The sequence below is a fragment of the Rattus rattus genome, chromosome 12 (assembly GCF_011064425.1).
Source record: "Rattus rattus isolate New Zealand chromosome 12, Rrattus_CSIRO_v1, whole genome shotgun sequence".
NCBI lineage: Eukaryota > Metazoa > Chordata > Mammalia > Rodentia > Muridae > Rattus > Rattus rattus.
In genome coordinates, this window is record NC_046165.1 from 21174586 (window position 1) to 21197469 (window position 22884).

Sequence of the window (22884 nt, forward strand, 5' to 3'; positions counted from 1 at the left end):
TTACCAAAACTGGTGAGGTCTTTACAAAGTTAAGCATGTGCTTATCACGTGACCTAGCACTTCTTGGCGCTTGTTTAAGAGAATCATTTACATATGCTCACACAAACCACAGGGATATTTTGAAGCCCTGATGCCTTTTCCTTCGGTGGATAACTAAACTGTGTCCTTCTCTACAGTAGAACACCACTTGGTAATAAAACCGCAAGAGCACGGAGGGACGGCGCATGCGCTCTATACATTCAAAGGACTACATTATCCGAGAATTTGCTGTGTGACTTTCTTTTAGAGCTGAGAGCTGAGAGCTGAGAAGATAAAAAGGTACACTGCCCCATTCCCCAAATGCAAAGGCAGTCTTAGGAAAAATGACAGTCTTTACATGCTCCTCCTCCCACTGTCCTCGGAAGACACCTGATTGACACCCCCATCACCCACAGAGCAACCACACCCAGGGCTCCCTGCCGGAAACTTTGTTCATAAGTCTTCCCGTGCTTACACACAAGGCAAATCTCCCCTGCCTTACTGTGCTCTACCTCTGCTGTATCAGTAGGGAAGATATCTGCTTTATAAGTAACTCCCGCTATAGTTTAAATAGCCAAAGACAGCCCTTTAGACGCACCGAAGCGTTTGCTCTTGAGAGAACTAAGTAGCGATCTCTGATAGAGATCAAGACATTGTCGCTAAATAGCAAAGCCGTTCCTTTCTTGTCCAAGCTGTCTGGCTTTTGTGGTTTTGGTAAGTGGTAAGTCCTAGGTATCCGGACTCGCCCAGGTTTTTTCTCCTCTCTGCTTTGGACCTGGAACACCTCAGCAACCTCAATTGGTCTTTGGCAGAGAGAGGAACAATAGGGACCCAAGGGGGAGTAGGGCCACAGAAATCAGTGTTGGGCAAAGTACTGGTTTCACTTGTCTTAAACCTGATGTGGGGAGGTGCCCAGTCGGTCCGAGTTGTCCTTAAACAACTGAAGAAAAAAAGCAAGTCCTTGTTCAAGGTCAAGGCCTTTACTTGCTCATGCTAAACTAGCTTTCTCATTGTACTCAAAATCCATTTCAACGAAAGGACAAACCTTGACCCAGGTTAATATCTTAACTATTTCGGATGTTGAAAATATGCAGTCTGGACACAAAGGCATTTTTTTTTTAAGTTTTCTATACTAAGTGCCGACAACATTAATATTTATAAGAGATTCTAGTTAATGTAAAGATTTGTGTTGAGTTGAAGATGAAAGCCGTTGCTTTGCGTGTGTGTGTGTGTGTGTGTGTGTGTGTGTGTGTGTGTGTGTGTGTGAGTGTGTGTGGGGGGGGATCAATCTCTGTAAAGGGTTTGGTAACGATAGAGTTAAAAATGTTACAGCATAATTAGAAAGGTTACATTTTACCATTTATAGTTGCAGTCAGAAAAAATATAACTACAGTGAGAGGTTGCTATGGCAACTTGCTTCTCAATCAGGGTCTTTTTTTTTCTCCCCTAATTCTACCAATCCGCTAACTGGAAGTCAAAACCCATAAAAGAGGAGGTTGTAGCGGAGTAAGGGTGAGATGATGTGGGGGCGCACAGGAAATAGTTCCTTTCTCCTCTTGCTAGGCACGTGTCCACTATCTCACTTTTGGCCCATGATTATTTTCTCCCTTGTGTTTGAAAATGACTCCAGAAGAAAACGTACTGGCTTTATTAGTACTGGAAATAGAGACAGTGGCTTCATTTTTCTCTCTCTCTCTCTCTCTCTCTCTCTCTCTCTCTCTCTCTCTGCATTCTGGCTAGCATTTATGAATATTTATACTGTCTGTTAAGCAAGTGCTTTAATATGGCTAAACAAATCGTTTGCTTAGCTTTTCAACACGGCCTCGCTCTGTGGCTCAGGCTGGCCTTGAACTCATGGGCCCTGCATCCTCCTCCCATGTTGGGATTGTGCTAGAGTACCTGGCTAGCAAGGTTCATGACCTCAAAGTCCTCGAAATACACAGAAGCACCTGCATTCGTTAAGATGTATCGGTTGGCTCAGAAGGCTGAACGTGGCTGGTGACCACCCTCCTTCGTCTGTTCTCTCATTGGCTCCGGCCTGGCAAATGCTATCACCCTGGCAAAAGAATCACTTAAGATGGCAAAATGGGGGTGAGAGGTTTAAAAGCCAAATAAAAATATAAAGATAAGGTTAATGATAGTTGGCTTTGGAGTCTCCTGGAGTAGAGAGGGGGCCTAACACCAATGCATTTCTGGAGTCTCCGTCCAAGTGCTTTCTTACACATAGAGATCAACACCTGTGCCTTGGAGTGAGACAGACAATGGGAGGGAAGGAGGGTGGGGACGTTGGTAGGGAGTCAGTCCTCAAACTCTGAGCTCGCACAACAAGGCCCAGGTAACTACAAAGTCACATGGGAGTGACAAGCTGAGGAAATGCGTTGCTTTGCACACATTAGGGATCAGAATCAAGGGTGGCTATGTTTATTAATAGATAACTATGGATACATTTACTTAACACTGCAAAGGATTACAAGATGACTCCGTGTACTTAATGAATAGGCTATATTAATAAAAGTAATGCACTATTAGTTGCCCAATGAGGATTATTAACAATACTTTTTCTGAGTCCAGATTTCAGAAAAAAAACAAAACAAAACACAAACCCTTGGGCGGCATTCCATATTCATCCCCCTTCTTATTTGATATTGTCTCCGCAGTAACTTCATTCTAAATATGCCTCATTTAAAGTCCATCCTGAAGTCAGGATTCCTTTAGCTCTTACCTGAGCTCCTCCCGGACCCTAACCCACCTCCAAGCATTTCCTCTCGCTTCAGAATCGCCTCCACAAAAAAATATCCTTCAAGAATCCTAGAGTCTACCTGCTCAGTGCTAAGCATGTTAGCAGTGTCTTTGGTCCCACCGCATATGCCCGGAGCAATCATTTGACACGGAGTGGTTATATCACTATACTTAAAACCACTTGGGCTCAAAAGCCCTTCGTTGTGTAATTTCTCTCCTCTTCTTCCAAGACCTGTCCCCTAAGTCCACATTACAAGCTTGTCGAGCCATATCAGTTCTCCCACAGGATATGGATGCTTTTTGTGTGACCCTTTGTGTGCTGGTAAACTGGTTATTCATGCCTATAGCTGGCAGCTTTAGCTACCATAAAGAACTCCAAGCTGCAGTGGCCCCTCAGAGTTCTGGTACAGAGATTTCCCACCGCACTCCCAAAGGGCACCTCCCGGACACGTAAGTTCCCTTTATGATCTGCCTTCTCCCGGGAGTCCCCTTCCATTTTCCCCAGTGCTTGGGGCTCGCGTGCAATTAGTGGCCCTTGGAGAATCTCCTCACTGCCCTGAACAGGCAAACCTGGTGAAGCACCAGCCAAACTAAGCTTAGTGTGCTACTGCCACCTACTGGCGACGTTTTCTTGGCCCACGCTAATCTCAAACACTCCCCTTAAAGATGGAAAGAGAAGGAAGACTCTGAGGTTAATGTAGAATTTGTCAGAGTGGGTGGCAGGAACTGTTGGTACGGTTTTGACTTGAAAGAATAGTTTGTGTTGTAAAAGGTAGCACGGAAAACCCCCTTCAAAACTGGATGTCCAGAATGCGGATCAATGAATCCTCCCGTTGGATTCGAGGATGAGCTCTTCCGGTATTTCCGGGTCGAGGAAAGGCAGAACTAAACTATGTGGCATAAATAGTGAGGGAATTTTCTGAGAGGATGAAAGAAAGAGGTGGAGAAACAAGGAGTATAAGGCAGCTGAGCGGAGCATCAGTGGGGATGGCTTGTAAGAAATTCCGGTCAATGAGAAACACCTGACTGAAGAACTCAGAGACTTCTGACGGTTCGTGCACAGTCCAGCCAGAGCTTCTTCTGTAGAAGCCAACATCCCTCAGTTACATCTCTAGTAAACCTTTATGCAGGTAGCATTTTAATAATATGAGAAAACTTTCTTAGCGAACATGGAGCTAAGAGAACAGAATGGGCGTAAATCAGAAATGAAAACGGTGAAGAGAAATGAGATGAAAACAAGGCATGAGAACTTCAGTGTCTCGGATAGTATTCAAGGAGAAGATAGTGGTCGAGGCAGAAGGGCTGGGTATCCTGTAGCTCGTTAGAATGGAGAGAGTAGAATAAGCAGCAGATAAAGTAACGGAACCAAACAAGGGGGATTCGTGATGAACGGGGGGAAGGCAGCTAGGAGTAGTCCCTAGGAGCCTGGCTCGTTTTTCTAGAGTAATTTAAAATTATCGTAACTGTCCTTAGGAAGGTGAGACGGTCTGATTGCTATTGTTTCTATAAATATAACCTTGTCATTTATATAGAGGAATAAAGGGTGGATATAAGGGTGAGGGAAGGAGACTATAAAGAGGTCTCCTATTGTCATAGTCCAGGTAAGAAAGGATTCAAGGTAATAGCAATATTAGGAGGTGACCGGATTCAAAATTCACTTGGAAGGCAGGATGCCACGTCTGCTTATGCTCCAGGAACCCATAGTTAAGTAGGAAAATGTGGGGTACCTTCAACTTCTATCATGGCAAACTGAAACTGTCAACACAAACTAGAATTCCCCGAGAAGAAAATCTCAATGAGGGATTTTCTACATACAATTGGCCAGTGGGCATATCTTCCGGAAACTGTCTTAACTAAGTTAATTAATGTAGGAAGCCCCAGCCCACTGTGGGTGGCACCATCCCCTAGATATCCTGAGCTGCATAAATGCAGAGAAGTCAAGGCAAGCAGGGAGATAAACGTCTGCATTCACTTCTCCCTGGTCTTTACCGTGGATGCAGCATGACCAGATGTTTGAAGTTTCTGCCTTGACTTCTCCATGGAGAAGTAACCGAATGTCAGATGAAATAAAGCTCCTTCACTCCTCCACTGATTTCTTCATCAAGGTTATTTTATCAGAGCAACAGAAAGAAACTAGAAGGCGTTCTAGGGTGTGATGGCTGGAAATGTTGGTGGTGTTGACTAAGGTGAAAGGTCAGGACTCAGTGAATCACAATCATCATGGATGAGCTGCGTTTCCAATTATTCTGAGACGTTTAAGAGATGTCTAAGCAAAAGTGCCAAGCATGCAGGTGACTCTCCAGTGAAAACCAGAGACGTCTGAAGGAACAAGTGACCTTTGGCGTCCAAGCCTTTCGCTGTGGCTGAAGGTGGAAGCCTAGGACACCATGGGAGGAGGAGGAGACAGCTTTGGGCTTTAGGCACACCTCCACATAATGATTGGGAAGAAAAAGAGAATTATTCAAAATAAAATAAAATCTAGGACCGTGTGCTGGGGGCAGTTAATGTGGTCACGAAGCCGCAGTGTAGCTCTGCAGTGTGACAGGGTCAGTCCGCAGGACCTGCTGGATCAGCAGGGCGTTATCACCAAGGCCACCCATGACCTGTGGGAGAGCTGTCCCCAGAGCTGAAGATAATAGACACCAGTACAATGCGGACGGGAACCCTTGGCAGGAGCAAGAGAGCCACTGAATGGATTTGGATGATCTGCCCAGAAAATGTCAAATACGATATTTTTTTAAGATGAAAGATTTGAATAAAGAGAAAACAGTGAAGCTTGATCCCGGGGAGGGGGGGGTGAGAGGAGGGGCAGAACAGACAGATGAACGCAATGAAGAATGGCTAATTAAGCTGAACTTTTTATTCAGTCCTGATAAAAATGAAAGAAAAATATTTGTGCTGAGGGCATCAGATAAAACTTCAGAGAACATAAACCTGTTGACATTTCTTGATAATTCAAAACATGAGGCTGGTTACTTGCGTTTCAAAACAACATTTACTATCCAGCGAGCAGCACACTGACCGAGAGCGACCTCAGAAGTCAGTTGGGAAGAGGAAGTGGGTTTGCTTAAGCAGAGTCAACACACTGTGTTCTGCTGCCATGAACTACATCATCCCATATGAAAAGCCTTCACATCTCTCCATTATGCCCTCTCTTTTGTTTAATCTTTCATGTCTGAACCCTTCATTTCAGGACTAATGGATGTGGAATGGAAAATTATCATTTTCTTGGAAAATTTTATGTTATTTAGTCTCGGAAATTTTAGTTAAGAAGTTATTGAAACTAAAGCAAAGCTATTAGCAACAGCCACATGACTCAAACAATTAATTTATCGCAATTTATTTTCAAGTGTGAGAGCATTTGATTTCTTTTCACTGATAAGAGTAAAGCCATACCGAATCAAATCTTTCTTGAGCCTTAAAAACTCCCTAAAGCATTTCAGGGTAGTATTTCAAAACTTTAGTCTCTGTGCTATATGTATTTTCTTCTATAAAAGACATTTTGCTTGATTGTTTATAATTGCTCATTATCGGTTTTCAGGGCTTTGCACATAGCTCAGGAAAACAGTCCAGACTTAGTTGTGGGGAATGTTTAACTCACATGGCTGTGCAAACCTCAGAGCATGCAAGGGGTTTGGGGTTGGTTTGTGTGGATTGATGTTTATATGCAGGTGAGGGCAGGCACGAGATAAGGCAAGGCCTGTGATTGGGCAGTGAAAAAGTAAGGCAGGCACAGAGTTTTGGAGACAGGAGAGAGGGGAAAGCAGAAGAGGACCCAAGATGGAGGCAAACAAGGACGACCCAGATCTGTGTGGCTTTAAGTGGCCACAGGTAGCTATGACTATTTCATGAGGGATGGATTTTTGCAGGACAACTTGTCTTATTTAGGTGGGCAGTTTATATCAATATCAATTGGCTCTGAGTTTATCGTGCGGACGTTTGGTGGGTTGAGAATTTAAGATATAAATCTGATTGATAAATTACAAGCTTATTGAGTTTTGATTTTAATGGGATACTGGGAATTGTGATTATAACCACAGGGGGTGGATGGCTCCATGGGGCTTGCTTGGTGGCAACCGGCACCATGGGAACTAGAAGGGTGATGGCTTCTGGGGCTAGCCATGGTGGCAAGATGGCGGCAGGGCTCAGAGAGTAGCTGGCAGCAACGTGGGATGGAAATTGGAAACTTAGCGAGTCGAGTTGAGACACTTTGCTGATTAAGATGAAAATACCCCACAGATGCCATGTGGCCCACCAGTGCCCGCAACAGTGTGTGGGGGGTGCGTTTCGATTTAATATTTACCCCTGCCAGTTTGTTGTTGTTGTTTATTTATGGTTTGGTTTTTACTTTCCTTTTTTTTTTCTTTTGGAAATATGTGAGTTTTGTATTTAACTGTAAATGTGATTTGTTGCATAGTTTATTTTGTTTGAGACAGGGTCCTTCCTGTCTCTGGTTAGCCTGGAACTCTCTATGCAGACCAGGCTGGGCTTAACCTCATATTCACCTGCCTTTGCCTCCCATGTGCTCAGATTAAAGGCGTGTACCACCATGCCTGGATTAAATATGATTTTTTAAACCTTATTTTAAATGCCCTTTCAGGCTGGTAGGTGATCGTTTAAAGTATAGCTAATCTTGCTGGCCTTTTTAAATTAAATATATAGATACAGATACAGTTAGAGATGTAGATATAAAAGCTAGCATGTTCATATAGATAAACTTACAATCATAGGCATAAGCATCTATGTTTAAAGATGTTAGACAGACAATAAAAGTATGAAGTCATGACCTTCATTAGGAAAACAGACCATTTTGTTCCAGTTTATGCAGGCCAGCACAAGTTTTCAATCCAAACACAACGCGCTTGGATTTCCTGGCTAGCACAGGCTAGCCCATCGAGTTAAAGGGGGAACTAACAAGAAAGGGTATGATCAGTGATGTCAAAGGCTACACAGGTCTAGGGGGAAAAGCGTTTTGAGAAAGGCTGTCTCTTGGAGTGGCGGATGTCTGGAGGACGCGTAACCATACAACACAGAAGATGAACAACATTTCAGGGACAGACTGCGCCATGAATGCGTGCCTGTGCAATGGGCAGACATGTGGCGAGGCAGCCGGACAGTGCTCTGAGAGAAGAGGCCAGGGAGGAGAAAGGGAGAGGATCCCAGTGTATCGTGAAAGATAAAGAGAAGTAACTTCAGCATTATGCTCGTAACTGGTGTTAAATCGCCGTCCCCCAGTTTTATCTGTCTCTGACCTACTTTCATTCACTTTGGTTCCTATGGGGACAGAGATCTGTTTTTGTAGCGTTCCCTCCCTTTCGTCATTAATAATTGCTCCTTTTTTTTCTTCTTAGCATTTACTACAAAGTCTACTTATCAACCCCAGGAAGGCACTGGCATTGAAGACATTAAAGAAGATGCTTTACCTAACTCCAAAGCACTTACGCTTTTAGAGTCAAGCCCTTATGCTGGGTGTGGCCGGGTGTGGCCTCAGCAAGAAGCCTTTCTGTTTGGGCATTATGTAAATCCCTGTGACCCTAAAACAGGAGCCGAGAGTCCCATTGATCAATGAAACCCGCAATCCCATTTCCTTGGTTCTAGTGATATGAACTAAGCCAGATTTATTTTTTTTAACAGAGCACTGTTCATTTCCTTGTAAAAAAACACATCCAGCCAATCGCTGGATCGCTGTGGATGGAGCCGGGGCTGCCCGCTCTCAGCAAAGCCACACCCACAGGCTCAACAGGCCTAGAATATATGGGATTTTGACTCGTGACCAATCCTTGCACACTTTTACAAAGTTATATAATCATTTGCCCATTGTGATGATAATTTATATTAATACTAGAAGCGGGAAGAATGGACCAAAATTAAAAGTTATTTTGGAACTATCTAGTAAATACTTCTGGCAAAAATACCACTTGCTGCCTATCAAAGAAAGATCGAATGGCTCTCCTGATACTTGGAGGTGGGCGTGGGAGAGCATTTTAACCGACAAAGAGAAATGTGAGCAGGTATTGGGCAATTATCTGGTAGTACCCTGAGGAAAAGGGGTGCTTTACGCTGGAAATACAGTCATACTTAACTATTCACAGAACAGTAAGTCACCCGGAGGTGTGCATGTTAAGGAATAAAACATTTTAAGAGAAAGCGGATGTTATTCCATATTACGGTTATTTAATGTGTCCTACAACTTTTTTGACATATCAGTATCTATATATAAATATATAGAAAAATGTGGAAAGATAACAATTTCTTTGACCAACTGCAGTTCATATATTTACAGATCCAGTGCTGTTAAAGGACGTATTAAAGGATATATTAAAGGTCATTTATTTCTACAAATTTCTATCATTTGGAGATAAAGGAGACACTGGAAGTGTGTGTGTCAGATGAACGTTTAGGAAATATGCCAATATTATATTACACACATATACAGTTTCATAGTTATAAGCAGGACAAGAACCCATTGAAATATGGAAATATTTCAGTGAAGATATTTTGGCTTCTGACATGGAGAAATTTTGGATATCAGAATGCAAATAAAATCAGAGGCCACACCTCTCTCCTATTTCAGTGGTGACGTACACCATAGGACTTTGGCACCTATAGAAGACACTTCTCTAAAATCCAAGAAAGAGGCTCTGTTCACCAAGAAAGCCCAATAATCCAGAGTGGCATTTGACACAATGATTGATCCATTAAATGTTTATTGAATTATTCGTATGCCCTGCATGGTTATTGAAGAATGAGGCCTATGATTTTAGCTATATTTCTTCTCAAAAGAACAAGTAAAGAGAAAACACTCGCTCATCACCTCTTGTTTATCACACCGTGCTTACAAGGAATTTGTCACACATATCCCCACTTGTCAACTGGGCCTGAAGTAGATGGACCCACAATGGTGCCCCAGCCTGAAATTTGGCTTAGTTCCCTCCCTGGCACTGTTAGGAGTTGAGCTGTGTCCCCTGAGATTCTCATGTGGACGTTTTGACTTGTTCTCCCTGAGAATGTGGCATTTTGGGGGAACGAGGTCTTTTCAGGTATTGTAAGTTAATACGAGGTCATACTGGCATAAGTTGGAGCCCTGAGCGAACAACAAGTCTGGTGTTCTTTAAAGCAAAAGAAACTTGTGCCCAGCCATTTGCACAGAAAGGATGGCATGTGGAGGTGGCAGTTGGCAGGGAAAGTCAGACTGTGCAGACCGGGGGGTGTCAGTGATTGCCAGGAGGCCAGCATCTACTTGAGAGAGCAGGACTCTCTCACAGCTCTCAGGAGGAGCTGGCCCTGCTCTCATCTTGATCTGTCACAGTGAGGGGATAAGTTTCCACTGTTTATTCTACTACATCTGTAGCACTTTGTCATGGAAAACATGACAAACTAATACAGGCACCCCCTCACTTCTCACAGCTTGCCAGATTTCTCACCAAGGGCGCTGCTAAGCCTGACCCCACTCCCACTGGGCACTGTCTTCTTCAGGGTTCACAAAACTGCTGTCAATTTATTCAAAAACAATTACATGCTGTCAATGGCTAACAGGCACGTCCATCAGCAACATAGCAATTACCTTGACACCTCTCTTACCTTCTGCTCGCTCCGGCGCTTGGAGGGGCGTTGTGACCAGGAGGGGGTGGTGGGAACCAGGACTGTCTGTTAAGAAACGACATCAATCAAAACCACGGTGTTTGAATGGCCAATCCCACCCCATGTCTTGGAGTGGGAAGACAGCTGATAGCTAAAAAGGCAGCAAGATATTTTTTTACAGAAAGCCTTGGAAAGAAAATAAACGATATTTCATGAATGGAGTAGGGAAGGACCCTGTACTTCAGGCTGTTTTTCCCCAAGTGAACTGCTTTTGCATTTTCTTTGACACCAAACACATGGACATTTCCTTAAAATTGTAAAAAATTGAAAGAATAACAGCTGTTAGTCTGACTGCAGGTCTGTGTGATACCACGCCCTTCTTCCTCTTCGTCTGTCTTCCCGAAATAGTTCATAATGAAGTAACAACTAGTTAAAATACGATTCCCAAACTGTACGCTAGGACACTCTGGTGAGGATATTGACACAGAAACAAATGCCACAGCAATGCCAACCTCAGCTTCAACATCTGCTAGAAAGATGACCTTACAGTGCGGGGATATAATTCATAAAGCCCCCACTGTGGTGGAGGGCCCTGCTGAGAAGGCAAGATAAGAAAGACAAAATAAAAGACAGGAAGAGAGGAGAGAGAGGAGGGAGGGGAGAAGGGAGGGAGAGGGAAGGGGGGAGAGGGGGAGGGGGGAGAGGGAGAGGAGGGGGGAGAGAGAGAGAGAGAGAGAGAGAGAGATGCTGAGGAAGGAATGATGAGCTAGGAAGTCCGGCCAACATTTCTCAAGTAAACTGGCTTGAATTGCTTAATGTAAGCATCTCCAGTTGACATAGCTTTTTGGCAAGAAAAAGGAAGAGGAGATAGAGAAGAAGAAGAAAAAGAAAAGGAAGAAGAAGAAGAAGAAGAAAAGGAAGAAGAAGAAGAAGAAGAAGAAGAAGAAGAAGAAGAAGAAGAAGAAGAAAAGAGAAAAAAGAAATCCCATCATTGTGTTATATGCCACATTTTCTTCATCCATCCCTCCACTGTTAGATACCTAGAATGGTTTCCATAGCTCAGTTCTTGTGAGTTTATGCTGGAATGAACTCTGGTGTATTTGATTGTGTTTATTTTGATTTTTAAGAAACTAATTGTTTTCCCACAGGTATCTACTGTCCATTGAGAATATCCCCCTGCCTTCATTACCCTCTCTATTAACCCCCTCCCCTCCCATTTGTCTGGGATATGCTGGCTTAGACTCCTTTGGGTAAGTTCTTAGGAGTATACTGTGCCACATAGATTTCTTTTTAGTCTTATAAGGGAAATAAAACCATATGTATATAATGAAAATAAAAATGAAATTGTCTAAACTTTACCTGTAAAGGAACAAAGGAAACAGAACAAAGCCCCAGAAAGGGTCTTTAGCCTGCTTTAATGTAGAATTAGCCTAATGTATAGAGAAAGGGGGGGAAGCTGCAGGTGCACGGTAAGGTGTGGGTATTCACCAATCACGATTTTGAGTTAAGCCACTCCCTGTAGCACGACTCTATGAAAGCTTACTTAAAATAGCTTAGCTCTAGACATGTAGGCTCACCATCAAAGTCACCCAGAGGAGCTTGGAATAGAGCTCAGGTGTAGAGTGCTCTCTTAGAGTACACGAGCTATGGCTTCAGTGCCAATTACTATAAAAACTAAAGTTAGCAGAGTGGTAACATCATGACCTACGGTTACAAAGCCCTAAGGATACTGTGATGTTTGATAAAACAGTTCCAGCCACACCTTCAAGACTCAGGGTGGGGGTGGGGGCCATCTGGCAGCCAATGAAGAGAAGTCTTCTGTGGAACGTTAGCGAGAGGCAGCACGGGGTGCCATCTTACCTCTTTTTCTTCACAGGAGTGGTAGCGGGGGTTGAAGGGGCAGTGGTGTTTGCACTGAAGGAGCTGCCAGCTGGCCTGTTTAGTGAGCAGAGCAACAGGTTATCGCCACCCTCCAGCTCCCTACACACACACACACATACACACACACACACACACACACACACACACACACACACACACACACACACAGAAGGAGCTACCTTCATGCATTTTGCCTGCATGTATTTCTGAGCACCACTGCACCACTTACATGCATGGTGTCAGAGGAGGCCAGAAGAAGGCATCAGATCCCCTAGACCTGGAATCACAGAGGGTTGCAGGCTGCCATGTAGGTGCTAGTAATCGAACCGGCAACCTCGGAAAGACCAGCCAGGACTCTTAACCACTAGCCGTTTTTCCAGCCCTGAGTCCATTCTTAAATATAAAACTAAAGGCATTGGTCTAGGCTTTAGTGATTGGCTACAGAGATGGTAGGTAAGCTCTTAGAGTGCTTGTTTTAAAATGCATTCGAGGAAACACACCAGTTAAGAAAGTACTTACTGGGGCTGGAGAGGTGGCTCAGCCGTTAAAAAGGCTAGGCTCACAACCAAATATATAAGAAAGTACTTACTGAGAACGGGACCCCCGTTGAAGGAATCAGAGAAAGAACTGGAAGAGCTTGAAGGGGCTCGAGACCCCATATGAACAACAATGCCAACCAAATAGACTTCCAGGACTAAGCCACTACCCAAAGACTATACATGGACTGACCTGGGCTCCAACCTCATAGGTAGCAATGAATAGCCTAGTAAGAGCACCAGTGGAAGGGGAAGCCCTTGGTCCTGCTAAGACTGAACCCCCAGTGAAGGTGATTGTTGGGGGGAGGGTGGTAATGGGGGAGGATGGGGGGAGGATGGGGAGGGGAAGCCATATAAAAGGGGAGGGGGAGGGGCTAGGGGGATGTTGGCCCGGAAACCGGGAAAGGGAATAACAATTGAAATGTATATAAGAAATACCCAAGTTAATAAAGATGGGGAAAAAAAAGAATATAAAACCACGGGGGCGGGGGGAAGTACTTACATCTTGGTTGATTCTGGAGTTCTAAACGTGGACAGCGATCTAGAAGAAAGAAACAGTGGTACAGTTTGAGCAATGGTCAAAACCAAGTCGATGCTTCCTTTCTTTCTGCTTGTCCATGACTTTAAAGCTAAATGCTAGGAAAAGCTGAAGGTTACCTGAGAGGAAGAAAACCTATGACTATTTGAATAAATTGGGTAAGATGCTTTCAGGATGCTTAAAATTTCCTGTACTAGATCTCAAGATATTTTTTCTTCAGAAAATTCATTTTTAAGGCCAATGTCTTAAGATGCTAGACTCCATAGTTTTCTTAGCAATACAAATGTAAAATCAATAGCCTTAACAATAGCCTCGGGGACATGCCCGAGGTAAGATTAAGGGCCCGCAGCAATGGAGTCTCTGGGTTTGTAAGCCAGGCCACACTCTATTCTGTCATGAGGAAGATCAACGGTTTTTACTTGAGAAATGTTGTTCTAAAACTGTAGAAGGGGATGTGGCCTGCCCAAGGCTGCACCAGATCAAGCCACTCAACATTCCGGAATGTAACAAATAGGAGATCCAAACCCTCACCCCCAGCCTAAGAGGTATTGACAGTCAATGGCTTCTAGATAGTCAAAAGCTTTTCTTTAAGACAATAGAGGACTTCCGGGTCTGGGTTCAGTCAGAGAAGATGCACCTAACCCTCAAGAGAGGAGACCCAGGAAGTTAGAGGTCTGGTGGGGTGGGTGGAGTGGGGACATCCTTGAGGATAGGAGGGGGAGTGCGGGGCAGGGGAGAGGATGGAGCGGAGGCGGGGAGGAGGTATGGGATGTGGAATCTTGGTGAGAGGGCTAGGGAGGTGAACCGGGAGGGGTATCAAATCTGGAGTGTCATAATTAATTAATTAATAAGAGTGCTCCGTCTTAGCGCCATCTTCCTTGAAGACCCTGCACCACCAGAGTAGATCTGGCTTTTAGTGGCGGAAGAAGAGAATGTGCAGGCAGAAGTGCAAGAGAAGAGAAGAAGAGGCGCAGGTCCAAGTAAACCAGCCTGTGGACCCACGAAGCCTGCAGGAGCAGAAGTAAGGGTTGCTGAAGGCCCGGACACCCGAACAAGTTGTTGTACCGTGTGCTGCTATCAGTAATAAGTCTCAGTGGACCTGGAAAGTCACCTCGCGAGGTCACCTGGGAAAATGCCTGCCTTTCTTACTACCAAACAGTCCCGTTGGCCCTCTGCCCTGGACCCTTGGAACTCTGAACTAGTTCTGTTCTCTCTTGTGGCCAAGTGTTACTCTTGTACAATAAATAAATCCTCTTGCTGTCAGCAGAAGAATCAAAAACAAAACAAAACAACAAAACAAAACAAAACAAAAAGAGAGTGCTCTTCCTTGTAGGCTGGCCATGTTCCAATAGATGGCGCCACACTCATAGCTACAGGGGCAGCACAAATTTGATTTGGGCTATAGAAAAAACAGTAAACACATGGGGGTGAGGGTCAGCAGTTAAGAGCACTGGTTGTTCTTCCTGAGGATCTAGGTTCAATCCCAAGCACCTACACAGCAGCTCACGCCCTCATCTGGCCTCCTCCCCATGCACGTGGTGCACAGATAAACATGCAGGTAAAACATTCATGGGTATAAAATAAATAAGTAAAAATTTTAAAAGGACATTGAGGACGAGAGATGGATCTAGGAGGCGTTACAGGAGGGTGTGGCAGCGAATATGATCAAAACATATCATATGTATATATGGAAGAAATGTTCACAGAATTCATTGTTGTTAAATATAAAGAGGGCGAGAATTTACAAAAAAGCATTAAGCATGATTGTGAGTTGTTAAGTAAAATAAATAACACTTAGAAAAGATTACATTTGAGACCTTTCCAAATTTTGTGTTTGCTGGTACCTGTTGGTTAGTTGGCTATCTAAGGTTTGGGCCTGGTCTGTTTTGGTGACAGCACTTCTGTCCGATACCCCTCGTACCCAACACAGAAGTCTACATGAACAACTTGTCAGACTTCTTACAGATTCTCTCTCATGCCTGAACAATTTTATATATAATCATTTTTTTTGTAAAAGAACCGTTTTCTATGCATGACATTTTACAATATTCAAAAGTAAAAAAAGGCTGGTAAGGCCACCTTGATGTCACTTGGGATTCTGAGTGTATATTATTGACATTCCTGACTCATTGTAATTTAAACTCACCTGTGATTACTCATATTTTTATAGTCAGTTGTGTGTGTGTGTGTGTGTGTGTGTGTGTGTGTGATGATTATACATCCTACATTGGTAAAAGGTATCAGTGAAATACTTCATAGTGTTTTTAAAGAAAACTCTGTCGCATAATGATCTGTGTTTGCCAAAATTATTTTCTTTTTCTCCTGAGCAAACAGAAGCCAGTTTTACCAACTTACATTGGTCATTAAGTTAGGACCATCGATTGGGCTTTAAAAAGTGTGGGTAGAAATGCCACCACGTCCTGATCCGCTGTACAGCTGCCTGAATACACTTTATGCTCTTTCCCCTGCCATGGCAGGTTTGGTGCCATGGATTTCTATGCATTAGTGCATAGAAAGAACTTAGCCGCCTGAATCACTCCCTCCCTGGATACTGGACTCTCACCAGTCAAGCCATTAACTATTGTATTAAACCATTCAGGCTTTGGGATAAAGGAGGGATAGATTAAAAACATCTTATCTCAATAAATTAGTTTATTTCAACAAATCTACTTAGGTTAGGTCCTAGAAGAGAACCTATTGTTCTGCTTAGATGGGCGGGTCATTAAATCTACTCGGCATAACCATACGTTAATGCATCTGAGAAGCTACTTTTGCAGGAGATGATGACTAGCACAGTGACCCACAACTGGCAAAGGTGCAGAGAATAAGAAACTGCAAAACGCTCAGCCCCATTCATTCCGTGTGTGTGTGTGTGTGTGTGTGTGTGTGTGTGTGTGTGTGTGTGTGTGTACTCCATCCTCCCAGAGCTCAAGGGTCTATCTCATGGCAGAGAAGGGGGCAGAAAGAGGGTAAGAGACTAAAGAGCAGTAGATAGCCACAAGGGAACTGTGTGTTCTGGACACAGCAGGGCAGGTACACATACAACTTCACAGAAGCTGTGATAACGTGCATAAGTCCTGTGCCAGCCCAAGCCAGACCAGACCCCTGCATCCGAGGACGGAAAATGCACCAACATCTCACTCCTAGCCATGGAGCTATTGGTGACTGTTAGCTTCTGGGCGAGAGACAGTTTTCTCTAAAACTATCCCCTGATAAGTTGGCCTCACTTTGGTGGGAGACTCCATGTCAGCATGAATTAGTCTTGATAGGTTAAAAAAACACACACACACAAATAAAGTTGAGTAGGTGTGGTGGTTTGAATGGGAACATCCCCCATGGCTCATCTGTTTGAACAGTTGGTCCCCAGTTGGTGGATCTGTTGGGAAGGATTAGGAGGTGAGGCCTTGTTAAAGAAGGTGAGTTCACCCAAAAGTTTGGAATACAAGATACAATTCACAGACCACATGAAGCTCAAGAAGAAGGACGACCAAAGTGCAGTTGCTTCAGTCCTTCTTAGGAAGGGGAACAAAATACTCACAGGAGAAACTATGAAGTGTGGAGCAGAGAATGCCTCACCTGGGGATCCACCCCATGTACGGACACCAAACCCAGACACTATTGCTGATGCCAAGAAGTGCATGCTGACAGGAGCCTGAAATAGCTGTCACCAGAAAGGGTTTGCCAGAGCATGACCAAAACAGAGGCGAATGCTTGCCGCCAACTATTGGACTGAAAATGGGGTTCCCAATGGAGTAGTTAGAGAAAGGATTGAAGGAGCTGAAAGGGTTTGCAACCCCATAAAAACAATAATACCAATCAACCAGGGTTCCCAGGTTAAACCACCGTCCAAAGAGTACACATGGAGGGACCCATGGCTCCAGCTGTATATGTAGCAGAGGATGGCCTTGTTGGGCACCAATGGGAGAAGAGGCCCTTGGCCCTGTGAAGACTCAATGCCCCTGTGTAGGGGAATGCCAGACCATGGTGGAGAAAAGGGGTGAGTGGGTAGGCGGGTAGGAAACATCCTCACAGAAGCAGTGGGGTGGGGATGGGATGGGGTTTTCCGGGGAGGAAACCAGGAAAGGTGATAACATTTGAAATGTAAATAAATATCCAATAAAAGAAAAAAATAACAAACAAACAAAAACGGTGAGTCACCAGAGCTCAGCACAACACCACCTCTAGTTTGTTCTCCCCTCTTCATCCCCATGGTTATAACTGAGAGGTGAGCTCTCAGCTGTCCCTTCACTACGCCATCATGGACTTTAAGCTTCCAAAACCAGAAGCCCATTAAATGTGTTCCTTTATAAGATGTCTTGTCATACCGTTTTATCAAAGTCACAAAGAAAGAGTCACCAACAGTGCATGTGGAAGGATTGATCTGGGTGTGGAGTGACAGAGAACACCACCAAAATAGGTTGCATGCAGCATTTATTTCAGAGTTTCTTTTAAGGTTTGAGGGAAGGTGTTACTTCCACAACAGAACACTAGGGGGCTCCCTAACCTAGTCTTTTTAATATTAATCTCTAGTGTGAGGACCTTCAGTTTTCATGCCACAGATGATTTAAAATTCTTTAGCACGATTCACGTTTCTTACAACAACGTGCATATTTACAAATATTTTCCCAGAAGCTGCTGTTTCTCCAGCGTCCGAGTGGAGAAACCCCTATTGGAGTAAGGACTGATATTCTTCAGTTTAAACTGAGCTAACAAATTCCATGCCGTGTCTGTCTATCCTGCCCATACACAAGTCATAATCTTCTAAATTAATCTACTTTTCCCAAAATATAGATGGTCTATACATTTAGCTAAGGTTCTGTGCATTGAGGCTTCTGCTTTTTGAGGTAAGATAGCACTGGTGCAAAGATCACGTCGTAAGGACTCCCGCCCTCAGTACATTGTAAGAATGGGACGCAATGCTAGCACATCGTGGTTTTAAGCACTGACGTGGCTCATAAGCCCCTCACCTGTCCAGCATGTCCTCAGATCTGTACCGGCTAATTGTGGCTTTGGGCTCATCTCTCTCCGTTATTTTCCTGTAGAAAATATAATTACCAAGAGATAAAAATTACAAAAATAGCTTATAAAACCTTTATCAGAAATTTGAAAATATGCCGACCTATTTGTCTAGGAAGGGCACATGTTACCAGTGGAAGACAAAGTTAGCATACAGAAGTCTTCCAAAATTTTACTTAGATAGAACTAATGAGGGCAAACTCAATTCTCACTGCTAATAAATGATACTTCATTAGTTCCGATGATTTTTCTATAACTTCATAAAGCATCAAAGTGTAATATATGCACACTGAAATTAAGGATATACAAAACAAATGCTAATGGTGGTCAATTAACGTATGCTCTTTCAGTGTTGGTTCCGCGAAATAGGAACTATCTTTTTGTATTCTTTGCCCGATTTTAATAGATGTTCTGGCAAGAGAGAACTCCTAAAAACGCCCTTTAACATTCAGCACCATGGACAGGCACAAAGGCCCAACACTTGGAGCAAAAAAAAAAAAAAAAAAAAACGTGCAGAGAAGGAACATAAAATCCAGACAGAAACAGAGAGCAGAAAGTGAGAGATTCAGTGATGGATCCGTAAAGGGGAGATGGGAGAGGAACAAGAAGGGAAAACAGGAGAAATGGAGAAAGATAAGAAACCTTTATCCAACCCTACTTAATGCTTTTGGAATCCCGCGACCTACAGAGTACAAGCTTTGTGGGACATTATGGGGTGATTTACTGTATTTGCAAGTTTTGGTTTACTTTTGAACTCAAAGTAGTATACTTATTTTCAATGCAAATATTTGGAAGTAGGCAGTATACAGACATTTTGCTAGCTAAAAACGCATCTTGTTTACCCAGAGGGAGAAATCACAGACATATATCCAAAGGCAAAAAGTGTTTGATGTTATAAAAAAGGGAGCGAAATTCAAGAAAATTATGTTAAAAACAAGCTTTAAGTGTAAAATCAGAGGATTTCTTGATAAGGTGCAGTTTGACCTGGGCCCTGGAAGATAAGCAGACGTGAACATTTATAAGTGGGCTGATGGAATATTACAGAAAAAGAAGGAAATGGAACTTCTCCTACATTTCTCAAGTCTTACAGAAAACTTCCAAGTGCAGTCAGAAGTTTTGCTGTGGTTCTGTCTTGGGTATTGCACAAATGCAGTGAGTGGGGTAGCCCCTGAGGACTCCACCAAGAGGCCCCCTGCAAATGCTTTGTAGCAAAATGGATGAGTGCTGTCTACAATGTGGAAAGGACTGGATTCTACTACTTTCAATGCCTCAAAACAAACAAGCAAATACATAAAGCAAACACACCAACAAATTTACAACAACAGAAACAAAAACCAGCCCATTGATAAAGGCTTTAGGCTCTGACTGGATTTGTTCTTCTCTTAGCATGAAGTAATGCTTCCTGAAGTCACATGACCTACAGAGAGCAAACTTTGTGGGGACACAGCAATGTCTATTGTTATTTGTTTTCATCCTTCACCTCTCAACTGAATGAAGATTCAGTGGAAGCTGGAGCTGTTTTGGATCCAATTTTGAGCTCAATGTCTGGGACCCAAGGATACTCCACAGATGATACCAACTTGATTTGACCTGATTAAATGATCTGCCCAAGGAACTACACAGGGAGATTTTCTAGTTTCAGATAATATGACGCTGCTATCTGAGGAGATGAGAATATGTTAATTCAGTCTCTGTTCTGCCAACTCTTTGTGTACACTCTTGCCTCTTTTGGAAAGCCCTCTCCTGTGCCAGCCAGCCAGCCTCACTTAAACCTTCCTCCTCACTCTCCGGGCTGTAGCATCTACCAAAGACCACTTCCTTGATTATTCAGGCCAAGGCAATCTCTTCTTTTTCTCTATTTCCAAAACACCTTCATCTGCACAATAGCTACTTCTTGTGGTGAACTACAGTATTGTAGCTCATAATCTCCTCCATTTGTGTAAGAGCTTGTTCCTGGTTAAGTTTACTTCATGCATGCATCTCTGTGCTCCCAGAACCCAACAGATGCTCCAAAATGGCTATGTGACTGCCTCAGGAAACCCTCTGGGTCTGGGTAGGGAAGTGACAAGCAGAGTCATTTGAGGTCGTTTCAGGAGAGGCTGCCATACTTCTTGAGGAGATTCATTTTGAGACATTAGTTATAGGTCATCTCTAGGCTGGCCAACTGCTTTAGCCAAAATGCCGGCCACTAGGAAGAGTTCAGGAAACCAATATGATCTCAAATGTAAAGTTAGTACGGACAGCATCAAGATCCCTTTATACTAAGCAGTACTGTGGGTACGCTGAGAAGACAAGACTTAGTTTTCACTGCCACAGTTTAAAACAAGAGTGTGTGGTGTGTGTTCTCTAGTGTTCCACAGAAAGGCTTCTTAAATACACGGAATGATTTTTATTGATTGTTTGACTCAAGTAATCGGTGTCTCTTTACTTGGTGAAATGAGAGCCCACTATAAACCAGGTCCCACTCTCTGAAACAATAAAGAGGAAGGCAGAGGCGCTGGTGGTAAATCCCTAGACCCCAGAAGAGCAAATTAAAGTTCCTACAGAAAAATAACCAAACTCCATTGAAAAATAGGTCATCATACTGATGGACCAATATTTTATTTTATAAAATAGAATTGTTTTCAAAGTACTTTTATAGAGCAAATCAGGAAGTAGGAGCATGGGACAAATTTAGAACAAGATATAGGGCATGAATGTATAAAACGTCACAATGAAGCTGGTCTTCTTATACTAACTTTAAACAAGAATTAAAACCAACACTGAGTCCATTGAGCTAAAAACTGGCATTGAGGACAGAAAATCGAAAGTTAGGCACCTTTAGAACAGGTCAAATTTATGAAGAGGTTTAAAATGGTTAAGAAAATTTCTCAAGTATAAGTTTCAAAAGTAGATACATTTCAAGGTGTGTGTGTGGGGGATCTGTGTGTGTGTTCACGTTCATTTACCACAGACTTCCAGCTGGTACACAAATGCAAGGCACTGCACCAGATGAAACTAGACTGTGGTAAATACTCAGGTTCTTCCAACAGGCGTGGGTGTTCCTCAACGTGCGAGCACAAGCATGAACCAATGAGAATACTATCTGTGCGATTAATCTGAGATTATTCACACGATTGTGATTCCACATTTTATCTTAATTTTCCTGTTGATCTGTTGGTCTACTTAATACCACGGTGTTTTGCCACAAACCCTCAGACCTCATTAAGAAAATGTGCTGCTCCGTAAAGCATAGGAGCTCTAGAGCAACTTCTGTATCAGAGCCTTCCTTTCTCTAAGCATCAATCTCTTTATACGAGAGTCAGTGGAACAGACTGAGAGGATGTGTGAGCCTCCTCAGAGCCATCGTTCTGAGACCTGACATGGGACAGTTTTCTGGCATAACCCCGGATGAGATTTCAGATGTTCTTTTGCATGTACACACGTTGAAGAAAGCCCAAGCCCACCTACAAATACACATCTGGCTTGCACGACCTCCATCTTTGTGTTTTGAATTATGTAACTGTTGTAGGCACTCACCTGTCCAAGGCATCATGGGAGTTATGTCGGCTGAGCACCACCCTGCCGTAGTTTTCGTCTCTGCAGAGAGAGACCAAAATTAAGTCACATCCAAAGTTACCACGCTGTTTGCCAAGCACCAAATAAGAGAGACTCCATGCCTAGGAGCACAACCATAAATCTAAATTAACCAGTCACAACTTGCAGGAGCAGAATGGAGTAGAACTAGTTTGGCGGTACCAGTCTATTTGTCCCACGAGATTTCCATGATGAGTCAGTGCTTTGTTTATTGTGATTTTTTTTTTTTAATCAGAGTATGGGAACATAAGGGCATCGGCTTTGTGTTTATTAGTTCTTTTCCGACAAGAAGAAAAGACAAAAGTTCTCTATAAGCATTCTTCAGCTTTAATTAAGCCTACGATGTCTGCACATTTTGATCCATTTGACCATTTGCCTTGGGAATGCAAGTGCTAAGTTTCAAATGAGGGAGATTAATCATTCATAGGAGATTAAGCCCATTTTTTTTAAAGCATTAGAATGCATGGGCCTTCGAATGCCTCTTAAATGAGGCGGGAAAGACACTGTTTGTGCTAGTCAGTAGATGCAGCCATTCATCAAAGGTTTTGTGGCTTTTCTAGAATCAGAAGATTAGCGTGTGACAAAGGTAGCTTAGGACCCACATCTTTGTCTCCTCTCCTCTTCACTAGTCAACCCTGTGATAGAATGGTACGCCTACGTTGCCAAAGCTACGCCATTCTGACTTTGTAGAGTGGGCCCGGAAGTGCAGGCAACATTAGGAAGTGACCCGGAAACTCTGCAGAAGGGAAGTACCTGAAGTTCTCCCTGCCAACTCCCCAAACCTGAAACACCGCATTCGCTCTCAATGGACTCCATTAACGCTATTGGACATTTCGGAACTATGTTTAACAACGCTATAAAAGAAACTGTACTGGATAATTAATGAGAAAGGTGAGCAGTGGAGCTGAAAACAGCCTAGTGAGGCCGCACGCTCAGAAGGCCACGAGGAAAAGTCTCCCTCTTCCTTAGACCTTTCCTTAAAACCCAGGAGAGCACAGC

General features: G+C 43.4%; 1 protein-coding gene across 1 annotated transcript in view; it reads right to left on the reverse strand.

The window, feature by feature from the left end:
- Scel (sciellin) overlaps positions 1 to 22884 on the reverse strand; it is a 100336-nt gene that overhangs the window by 60154 nt on the left and 17298 nt on the right. Inside the window, exons 4-8 of the mRNA XM_032917686.1 lie at positions 21829 to 21888; positions 18261 to 18329; positions 13258 to 13296; positions 12199 to 12273; positions 10339 to 10404 (exon numbers count right to left, since the gene is read on the reverse strand). Coding sequence (XP_032773577.1) covers positions 10339 to 10404; positions 12199 to 12273; positions 13258 to 13296; positions 18261 to 18329; positions 21829 to 21888 — 309 coding nt within the window. The remainder of the gene's footprint in view (positions 1 to 10338; positions 10405 to 12198; positions 12274 to 13257; positions 13297 to 18260; positions 18330 to 21828; positions 21889 to 22884) is intronic.